Raw genomic sequence first — 11588 nt, forward strand, 5'->3', positions numbered from 1 at the left:
CCTCACTGAGAATGAAGAAGCCCAAGGGATGCTCATATCTCCTGAGTGATGCTATCAGAGGAAGATAAGCATCACAGCCTAAAGTCCCATTTTGTGCCAGAGGGGAGTTGGACTGTCAGCTTGCTGCCGATTCTCTCAACGTTCCCCTCCTCCCAGGCATCAGCACCTGTCTTTATGACCAGCTGTCTCTCTCCTTCCCCACAAGGCCTAGTCATGCCTGATCCAGATCAGAACCTTTTAAATCCCATCAGATTTTTTTAAAATGTTAAATTAATTAATTTATTTTTGGTTTTCAACATTCACTTTCATAAGCTTTTGAGTTCTAAATTTTCTCTGCCTCCTCCTGCCCCTCCCCCAAGACAGAATGCAATCTGATATAGGCTCTACAAATACATTCTTATTAAACATATTTTCACATTAGTCATGTTGTAAAGACAAATTAGAACAAATGGGAGGAATCATGAGAAAGAAGAAAGAAAACAACAAAATAAGACAGAGCAAATAGTATACTTTGATCTGCATTCAGACTTCATAGTTCTTTCTCTGAATGTGGGTAGTATTTTCCATCATGAGTCTTTTGGAGTTATCTTAGATCCTTGCATTGCTAAGAATAACTAAGTCTATCAAAGTCAGTCATCACACAACATGGCATAAAGTATAGACAGCTAACAGTCCCCTTCCCCTCCCTTCTCTTTATTATCTTTCTCCCACCACACTTTTTACTTCTCTCTCTATGTTCCCTTTACCCTGGATGGGGAGCCCAATCTGGGCTGTATTGTACTGTGTACAATATTCTCCTGGTTCTGCTCCTTTCAGTCAACATCAGTTCCTATAAGTCTTTCCAGGTTTTTCTGAAGTCAGCCTGCTCATCATTTCTTATAGCACAATAGTATTCCATTACATTCATATACCACAACTTGTTTAGCCATTCCCCAACTGATGGATATCCTCTCAATTTCCAATTCTTGGCCACCCCAGAAAGAGCTGCTGTAAATATTTTTGTACATGTGAGTCTTTTTCCCATTTGTATGATCTCTTTGGGGTACTGCTCTAGAAGTGCTATTGCTGGGTCAAAGGATATGCACATTTTTATAGCCCTTTGGGCATAGTTCCAAATTGTTCTCCAAAATGGTTGGATCCTTTCACAACTCCACCAACAAGGCATTAGTGTCCCAATTTTCCCACATCTTCTCCAGCATTTATCATTTATCTCTTTTGTCACGTTGGCCAATCTGATAGTTATGAGGTGGTATCTCAGAGTTGTTTTGATTTGCATTTTTCTAATTAATAGTGATTTAGAGCATTTTTTCATATCATTATTGATAGCTTTAATTTCTTCATCTGAAAACTGCCTTTTTGGTCCTTTGACCATTTATCAATTGGAGAATGACTTGTATTCTTATAAATTTGACTCAGTTCTCTATATATTTTTGATATGAGGTCTTTGTCAGAGACACTGGTTGTAAAAGTTCTTTCCCAATTTTCTGCCTCCTTCCTAATCTTGGGTGCATTGGCTTTGTTTGTGCAAAACCTTTTTAATTTAATGTAATCGAAATTATCCATTTTCCATTTCATAATGTTCTCTATCTCTTGTTTGGTCATAAATTCTTCTGTTCTCTGTAAATCTGACAGGTAAACTACCTTTGCTCTCCTATTTTTCTTATAGTATCAGCCTTTATATCTAAATTCTGTACCCATTTTGACTTTATTTTGGTATAGGTGTAAGATGTTGGTCTATGCCCAGTTTCTGCCAAACTATTTTCCTGTTTTCCCAGCAGATTTTGCTAAATAGTGAGTTCTTATCCCAGAAGCTGGTGTCTTTGGGTTTATGAAATTGTAGATTACTATAGTCATTGGCTACTATGCTGTTAAGGACAAAGTCATTCTTCCAGGCACTCTGGGCTTCCTGGATGTCAGACAGGATGGAAATGGCCTTCTGCAACTTGCTCTGGTCTATGGTGCCATGCTCCAGGAGGAATATAGCTTCCGTCTCTAGCTTCTATTTCTTCTGGTCTGTGGTTAGGATCTCTTCATTGTTCGCCATGGCCCAGCGCTCCTCCTTCCTCTGGGCACCACTCATAATCACATAGTCACAATTGGCAGGATCCATCTGTATCTCAATGTGATTGACACAGATGTGACATTTCATTCAGAACCTGTAGATTGGGGTTGTGTAATAATTGCCAACCTTCTTTTCAGCATTGTAATGAATACCCATGCAAATGTGGTTCTTACAACCATCACACCAGATATTACAAGGCATCTCAAATCTGATGCCAAGAATGCCCTGTGAAAGTTTATGTGCCCTCTCCTGAAGTGGGTGGCTGTGGTGCTATTGATTGAGACAGCCTGAGTTTAAATCCATGCATGCTGACTCTAAATTCATTTTAGCCTTAACAAATATATCAGTTTCATGTTCAGTTTCTCCTGCCAAGATTAATTAAGTAAATTATATTTTATAGATGGGACAAGAGAGACCATTTAGTTCAACTCCCTCATTTTATTGAAGAAGAAACTGAGGGCCAAAGACATAAAATGACTAGTGTCCGGGAGGCAATGTCCAGGGAGGGGAGGCTAGGGTAGAATGCCACACTGTGGGGTCAGGGCAACATAAGTCTCCAGTCACCTGGGATGTCAAAATCAGACTTCCTAATTTTCCTTCATATTGGTCCAGGCCTAAAGGTAGCTTCAGCTTGCAGGACACAACTTTAGTTGGATACCTTGACCTACAAGGCTGCCCAGCCATTGCATGATTATGTATAGACTACACTCTGCTGGTCAAAATGTGCAGTTGCAGTGACAAAGCCAACTTAACAAACACTGATTAATTAAATATATAGGGAACTGAGCTGAATTTCTAAAAATAAGAGCCATTCTCCAATTGATAAATTGTCAAAGCATATGAACATGTAGTTATTTTTCTTGCTTTTTTTTTTGCAACATAGTTAACATGGATATATGTTTCGAATGACTTCACATATATAATTGATATTATATTGCTTGTGTTCTCAAAGAGTGGGGGAGAGGATGGAGGGAGAGAATTGGGAACTCAAAATTTTTAAAAAAGGAATGTTAAAGAGGCAACTAGGTGGCCCAGTGGATAGAGCACCTGAGTTAAAATCTGGCCTCAGAAACGTAACACTCACTAGCTGTGTGACTCTGGGCAAACCCAATTGCCTCACCAAAAAAAAAAAGAAATGTAAAATTTAAAAAAGGTATAATTAAAATAAAACCTCACCAGTTAAAGGCCTCTTTGGGGAAGACACTGGATTCTCTCTTGATTAATAATATTAGCTTGTGTTTTGACAGAATTTTTTTTTCTGGTCTTGTGATTTAGTTTATCCAGGAGAACTTCCTCTACCAGTGTAGGTCAGCACTTTCTCAATAAACTCCAGTGACTCCCTATTACCTTCAGAATTTGCTGTGTTTGGCATTCCAAGCCTTTCATCATCTAAGCCCACTCATACCTTTCCAGGCTTCTTAGACTTTACCCCAGGACACACACTCTTCTATCCAGTGACAATGGCCTCCTCTCCCTCTCTGACTACTGACCTCCCTGACACCCTTTATGTCCCGGCTAAAATATCCTCTTTTAAAGAAAACCTTCCCCCAATTTTCTTTATTCCAGTGCCTTCCTTTGATATCCTGTATATAGCTTACGTGGTGTATATTGGTTTGCATATTGTCTCCTCCATTAGACTGTAAGCTCCTTGAGTCAGGGACTGTCTTTTGCCTCTTTTTGGAGGGGTTTGGGGTAGAGTTCAAGCAAGTCACTGTTTTTACTCCACCATCTTGGCTCTGCCCCCTCTTCTGCCTCTTTTTGTGTCCCCAGTGCTTAGCACAGTGCCTGGCATATAGTAGGCACTTAATAAATGTTGATTGATTGATTTCTGTAATTTTTATTTTTAAAGAATTCCCAAGGATACTGAGTGACTTGTCCAGGGTCACATAGCCATTATGTGTCAGAGGTAGAACTTGAACCCAGGTCTTCCTGTCTCCTGGACCAGCTTAATAGCACTTACTGTTTGTCTCAAAACATGCACTCTGTATTCTGCTGCTTTGGGTTACTTCTCTCGGTATGAGTTTGTACCAGTGCTCCAAAGTTTCTCTGAATTTCCATATTTGTCATTTCTCTTTTTTTTCATTTTTTATTAATTTATTTTGATTTATCAACAATCACTTCCATACACTTTTGAGTTTTAAATTTTTCTCCCCCTCCCTCCCCACCTCCCTCCCCAAGACATGGCACACAATCTGATATATGCTTTACACATACGTTCCTACTAAACATATTATCACATTAGTCATGTTATAAGGAAGAATTAGAACCAACAGGAGAAACCACAAGAAAGAGGAAACAAAACAAAACAGAAGAAAAAAATAGCAAATAGTATTCTTCAATCTGCATTCAAACTCCATAGTTCTTTCTTTGGATGTGGATAGCATTTTCCATCATGAGGCCTTTGGAGATGTCTTAGATCCCTTGCTGAGAAGGGTTAAGCCTATCAATTTTAGCCATTGCATAATGTGGCTGTTACTGTGTACAACATTCTCTTGGTTCTGCTCACCTCACGTAGCATCAATCCATACAAGTCTTTCCAGGTTTTTCTAAAGTCAGCCTGCTCATCATTTCTTATAGCACAATAGTATTCCATTCCATTCATATACCACCATTTGTTCAGCCATTCCCCAGTTGTTGGGCATCATCTCCATTTCCAATTCTTTGCCACCACAAAAAGAGCTGCTATAAATATTTTTGTACATATTGGTCCTTTTCCCATTTGTGTGATCTCTTTGGGATACTGCCCTAGAAGTGTTATTGCTGGGTCAAAAGGCATGCATATTTTTATAGCCCTTTGGGCAGAGTTCCAAATTGCTCTCCAAAATGGTTGGATCCTTTCACAATTCCGCCAACAAGGCATTAGCGTTCCAATTTTCCCACATCTTCTCCAGCATTTATCATTTATCTCTTTTGTCATGTTGGCCAATCTGACGGATGTGATGTGGTACCTCAGAGTTGTTTTGATTTGCATTTCTCTAATCAATAGTGATTTAGAGCATTTTTTTATATGACTATAGATGGCTTTAATTTCTTCATGGGAGAACTGCCTGTTCATATCCCTTGACCATTTATCAATTGGAGAATGACTTATATTCTTATAAATTTGACTTAATTCTCTATATGTTTTAGAAATGAGGCCCATATCAGAGACACTGGTTGTGAAAATTCCCAATTTTCAAATTTCCTTCTAATCCTGGTTGCATTGGCTTTGTTTGTACAAAAACTTTTCAATTTAATGTAATCAAAGTTATCCATTTTGCATTTCATAATGTTCTATATCTCCTGTTTGGTCATGAATTCTTCTGTTCTCCATAAATCTGATAGGTAAACCATTCCTTGCTCTCCCCTTTTTCTTACAGTCTCAGCCTTTATATCTAAATCATGTACCATTTTGACTATATTTGGGTACATGGTATGAGATTTAGGTCTATGCCTAGTTTCTGCCATATTCTTTTCCAGTTTTCCCAACAGTTTTTGTCAAAGAGTGAGTTCTTATTCCAGAAGCTGGGGTCTTTGGATTTATCAAATAATATATTACTATAGTCATTGACTACTGTGTCTTGCATACTTAACCTATTCCACTGATCCACCACTCTATTTCTTAGCCAGTACCAACCAGTTTTGATGATTGCTGGTTTATAATACAATTTAATATCTGAAATGCTACGCCACCTTCCCCTGCATTTCTTTTCATTAGTTCCCTTGATATTCTGGACTTTTCGTTATTCCAAATGAATCTTGTTATTATTTTTTCTAATTCTATAAAATAATTTTTTGGTAGTTTGATTGGAATGGCACTAAGTAAATTAGCTTAGGTAGAACTGTGATTTTTATTAAATTAGCTGGGCCTACCCATGAGCAACTGATGTTTTTCCAATTATTTAGATCTGACTTTATTTGTATGAAAAGCATTTTGCAATTGTGTTCATATAGTTCCTGGGTCTGTTTTGGCAGGTAGACTTCCAAAAATGTAATAATGTCTACAGTAACTTTAAATGGAATTTCTCTTTCTATCTCTTGCTGTTGGGCTTTGTGGGTAATATATAGAAATGCTGATGATTTATGCGGGTTTATTTTATAGTCTGCAACTTTGCTAAAGTTGTTTATTATTTCAAGTAGTTTTTTACTTGATTCTCCAGGATTCTCTAAGTATGTCATCATATCATCTTCAAAGAGTGATAGCTTTGTTTCTTCTTTGCCTATTCTAATACCTTCAATTTCTTTTTCTTCTCTTATTGCTAAAGCTAACATTTCCCATACATATTTGTCATTTATAGCAGAACAATAATATTCTAGTACAATCATATGTTTATTCAATTACTAACTATTGATTCTTCCAATCAATAGACATCTACAGAACTTCTGGTTATTTACTGCTACTAAAAATGTTGCTATAAATATTTTTGAATAGAAGAAATCTTTATCTCTAGGCCTTTGACCTCCATCAGGTCAAAGCCTTATTTACCTGTCTTCTTCCCACATAGTAGGTACTTAATAAATGCTTATTCTCTTCCTCACTTGGCTGAGGGTTATTGGACTAATAGGGCAGAATGAGACATACATATATAGACACAGCTAAATTCTTGATTTGTTTTTCTTTACTGTGTTTTTTTGTTACAAAGGAGAGTGGATATATGGAGGGGAGTCTTTGAGAAGTGATGTATTTTAGATTTCAGAGAAAGTGGACTACTCACTGTTCGCTCATCCCATGCTGCTCTGTCCTGCCTCCATGCATTTGTATAGGCCGTTTCCCATAGTTGCAGGGGAGCTGCTCCCCAATCTCCACCTTTTGACATCTTTGCCTGTCTTCAACTGGATTATTAACATCAGCCTTCTAATTGGGATTCCTCTCTTCAGTGTCTCCCTTCATCAATCTATATACTCCCTATAGCTGCCACACTGATATTCCTAAAGCATAAGTCTGACCATGTCACTGCCTTACCTTCCCATTACCTTTAGGATGAAATCCAAACACTTCTGTTGGACATTTAAAGTCTTTTTGGCTCCCACCTTCTTTCTGCACTGATTTAACTGCCCTTCACATAGTCTGTGTTTCTGCTAAACTGGATTACTTGCTGTTTTCTGTATTTGACTGATCATCTCCCACCACTGTGCCCTTGCAGAGGAGGTCCACCATATTGGAATGTTCTCTTTCCTCATATCCACCTTTTAGAATCCCTACCTTGCTCCCTGTAAGGTACCACCTCCTACCTCAGGCCTTTGTTGATTCCTCCCCACCACTGACTTGCTGACTGTCTGTCTATGCCCTGCTAGGCCTATTCTTCAGCCTGAATTACTTCTTGGATCTGCACAGTACAGAAATCCCTCAAACCAGCAATGCTCTCTCTCTAGTTCTTCCTTTCAGAATCCTTACCCTCTTTCCCGGCCCTGGTTAGAGTCATCTCTTCAGGCTAAAAAAAGCCTGTTGTCTGGCTTGAAGTATTCTGTTAGATGGAGAGCCTATAGGGCTGATCTGTGAGCATGTAGGTTTGTGGATTTGAATGGGATGGAGGCAGGAGGCTATGTGTGAAGACTTTATTAGGGGCAATTAGGAATCTTACATGGAAGGAGAAATCTCTGGTTGACACTTGGACCCTCTGCTTTTTGAGAATAGAGGCCTGAGCATTTTGGGAAGAACCAGAGGAGAGTAGAGAGGTCAGTTTAAGCAACCCTAACTCTATTGCAAAATTCCTTGAGTAATTGGAAAGACAACCCAATGTGCCAGCTGACTGGACACCTGCAGGCCCTCTAGGACTTTGTAAGACAGAGAGAGACAGGGAAAATATTTATTTCTTCACATCTCTTGACCTGCCTAATCTTCCTGCCCTCCTCCTCCATCTTTTCCTCATACTTCCCCTCTTTCTCCAATACTTCCTGTTTGTCAACTCCAGGGCTTCATGAGGAAATTGAAGGAGGGGACTCCCAGCCCTGGGGACAAGAGGTAACCAATGACAAAAGAATGGGGGAAACCACAGACTTCAGGGAACTGTTGGAACCCAATGGCTGGAGGGATCCTTTGCCCCTGTTTAAGGCTGGGGAGGAGCCAGTGAATAAAGGACACCCTTTTCTGCCCACAGCATTGAGGGCCAAGAGGATGAGGCTGCAGAGGGGCTGGACTATGCAGGTACCCCTGTTGGTGCTGGGGCTGCTCAGCCTGAAGAATTCACTTGCCTATGCCCAGGACCAGAGATACCAGGATTTAGTGAATGAATTCATTCAGGAATACAACACGAAGTCAGGATCAGAAAACCTCTTTCGTCTCTCAGTCCTGAATCTGCAGTCTGGGGAAGTGAGTAGCATTGAGATGGTGGGGGAGGGCTTTCCCTGCCAAGATTCCCTAATATGAACCTTTCCCTCCTGAAAACCTTGGTCTCCTCACTGGGAGAATTTGTGATATAGTGGAAAGTGAGGGTCAGCTAGGTGGCACAGTGGATGGAGCACTGGCCCTGAAAGTCAGGGAGACCTGGGTTCAAATGCACTCTCAGACATTTATTAACTGGGTGACTGGCACTCATGTAACATTTGTTTGCCTCAGTTTTCTTTACTGTGATGTAAGGATAATAATAGCACCTATCTCCTAGAGTTGTTACGAAGATCAAATGAGATAATAATTGTAAAACACATAGGACAGTGCCTGACGTATATTAGCACTGTATAAATGTTCACTATTATTATTATCATTGGAACCAGAAGACCTGAGCTCTCATTCCAGTTCTGACTCATTTTTCTGACTGAGCAAGGTATCTTTCCTCTCTGAGTTTCAGTTTTTTCATCTGTGAAATGGGGATGATAATCCATGTCTGATGCCTCTCAGAGTATCCTTGTGAGGACTCCCCTGCCTTGAATTCCCTTCCCCTTCCCCTTCACTTTCCAATCCTGCTCCCACCTCAGAGGAGAGCTCAAGCTCTCCATGAGTGACACCAGGCCAGAGGGATTTCTCTCTCTCTCTCTCCATGTCACCTACAGCCCTGCGTAGCATCATAGGCTGTCAGGCTGGAAGGGACCTTAGACATCACTGAGTTTAACCCCCTTTATTTTCAAAGTAGGAAATCGTGATCCAGAGAAAGGAAGGGGGAATAGCAGCAAGTAACAGAACTAGGAATGAGGGAATGGATAAAGGAATGAATGAAAAAGTATTTCTGAATCCAGGGCTTTTCTTCTTTTAATGATTTCCTATTTATCCTGCACACAGCTTGCTTTGTATATGTTCATTTGCATGATGTTTCCCTCCCATTAGATTGTAAACTCCTAGAGGGCATGAACTGTCTTGTTGCCTTTTTTTTTTTTTTTAGGCAATTGGGGTTAAGTGACTTGCCCAGGGTCACACAGCTAGTAAGTGTCAAGTGTTTGGTCTGAGGCTGGATTTGAACTCAGGTACTCCTGACTTCAGGGCCGGTGCTCTATCCACTGTGCCACCTAGCTGTCTCTTTGTGCCTCTTTTTGGACCCCCAGGGCTTAGCACAGTGCCTGGCACATAGTGGGTGCTTAATAAATGCTGATTGATTGAATCTCTTACCATGTCCCAGGAACAATCCTAAGTACTATAATATAAATAAAATCCAGGTCTTCAGACTTCAAATCCAGGATTCTTTTCATTACTGGAGCTCTCATGTGGCTCTGAACAAGTTTAAACTTGTATTGGTTTTTTTCATTTTGAGAATTTTTGTCTCCCAACCAGCCTGAGGTGTCCCCTGAGGACAGAGAATATGGAAGCTGAGCACACGGTGACCCCAGAAGTCATTCAGTAGACACTGGTTGGATGAATGACTGTTCTGGATGCCTCCAGTTCTGATACTGGTACCAATGTGACCTTGGGCAAATCACCTAACTTTCCTAGTTCTTAGTTTCCTCATCTAGAAATCGATGGGGTCAGACTAGATGGTTTCTAAGGTCCCTTCCAGCACTAAATAGCTTGCTCCTGGCCCCACAGGCCCTCAGGTGAGGCCTAGGTCTAAAAGGCTGTCCTGCCTTCCTCCCCAGAACAAGGATCCTGCTGCTCCTCGACTTCTGAGCTTCACCATGAGAGAGACCGTGTGCCCCAATACTGAAAATCCCAATCCAGATGAATGTGACTTCAAGGAAAACGGGGTGAGAGTGTCATGGGCTAGGGAGGGAGACTGACTGAATGAGTCTCTTTCTGAGGACCTTGGAGCAGGGAGGGTGCTGAGCTCTGCTTCCTGCTGCCCTGAGCAAAGTGATTCACCCAAGATGAGCAGCAGAAAACCCTCCCAGTGGGCTGGCTTGGGGCAAAGCTTGAGCTTGTTGTCAGTCCTGGCATGTCAGGGGCAGAGGTTGCAGACTGGCAGTCCTGAACTCTCTCTGCAACCCTTCACAGCTGGTGAAAGAATGCATTGGAGCCATTGCTTTGGATTCTCCTAAGCCCTCTGCTGATATTTCCTGTGATGGGGTAAGTGCTGAATCCTCAGAGGGGGCTGGGAGAAGAGCCCAAACCTGCAGACTCCACTAGGGGTCTATGGTGCCTTCTGTCTTGGGGGCTGCTGGGATTGATGTGCAGCTGGAGGGGCTTGGGACCAACTTTGACCATGCTGCCCTCTCCAACCTTAGCATCAGCCCAGCCTCCCTTTTCTTCTTTCAGGTTCCAGGAGGAGATATAGATACAGAGGCAGGAGTAATCCTCTCCCTCATCTACCTCACCCAACCCCAGCTCTGGAGCTCCAGAGGTCTCTGGCCTCAGAGTCCTAGGGCAAGAGGGAATTAGAGAAGGCTAATGGGAGAGGAAGGGCCTAGACCTGTGTTTCCAGAGAACCAATCCCAGGGTTTGAAATGGAGGAAATCCTAGAAATTAGCTAGTCTAACTCCTCCTCTCCCAATTTACAGAGAAGGAAACTGAAGCTCAGAGATGTGAAGTGACATTGCCCAAAGTCATAGAGGGACTAATGTCTGAGCTGAAACAGGTCTTCTGACTCAGTCCAACTATCTTGCTCACTCCAAGAGCTCATTGATGAGATAGGGTAGGGAAACTAGGGTGGGGTGGGCTGGAGGCACAGCCAGTGTTCCTGCCAAACCACTCTGAAGAGAGGGCTGTGAGTTCAGGTATGGTCATGCCAGGGGCATAGTCAATGTGACCTGGTCCCAGGGTGTACCTGGAGGGTAGAAGTTTCTAAGGTGTGGGGTAATGATTTCTCATTGTCCTCTCCATGTCCGGGGCACAGAAACGGGGGGGGCGTGTCCTGGGAAAACTTTTCATCATGTTCAAAATGAACATGAAGAAGCCCCTGAGCCTATAGCTTTCTGTGCTGGTTGGAGCACTGGGTTTAGAGGTGCAAGGCTGAAGATTTGGGCTTGAGTCCTGGCTCTGCCAGCTGCACCACCATCTGTCTTAAGTTTCCTCCTTTGAAATGGGGAGGTTGTACCAGACACTGAGTTCCGAGTCTCATGAAGCTCTAAGTTACTCCATTCCCTGGTGGGCAGGTTTTTCTTCCCTCCTCAGCCTTACCCCAAGAGGCCCTGGACTAAGAATGTCTGTTTGTCTTCCCTCTGTAGCCTGAAAATATCAAGAGACGTG

The 11588-nt window shown here is 41.8% G+C and overlaps 1 protein-coding gene and 1 pseudogene across 1 annotated transcript; one reads left to right on the forward strand and one right to left on the reverse strand.

The window, feature by feature from the left end:
- Nucleotides 1–1861: 1861 nt before the first annotated feature.
- Nucleotides 1862–2365, reverse strand: LOC114032966 (annotated as a pseudogene).
- A 5780-nt stretch (nt 2366–8145) lies between these two features.
- Nucleotides 8146–10469, forward strand: LOC114032967 (cathelicidin antimicrobial peptide-like; the record flags this gene model as incomplete). The annotated part of the gene is made up of 3 exons (XM_027848410.1): nt 8146–8351; nt 10043–10150; nt 10398–10469. Coding segments are annotated over exons 1-3 (375 nt in total), but the record flags the coding sequence as incomplete, so codon positions are not given.
- Between the last annotated feature and the right edge of the window lie 1119 nt (nt 10470–11588).

The sequence above is a fragment of the Vombatus ursinus genome, unplaced genomic scaffold (assembly GCF_900497805.2).
Source record: "Vombatus ursinus unplaced genomic scaffold, bare-nosed wombat genome assembly UNPS02006228.1, whole genome shotgun sequence".
NCBI lineage: Eukaryota > Metazoa > Chordata > Mammalia > Diprotodontia > Vombatidae > Vombatus > Vombatus ursinus.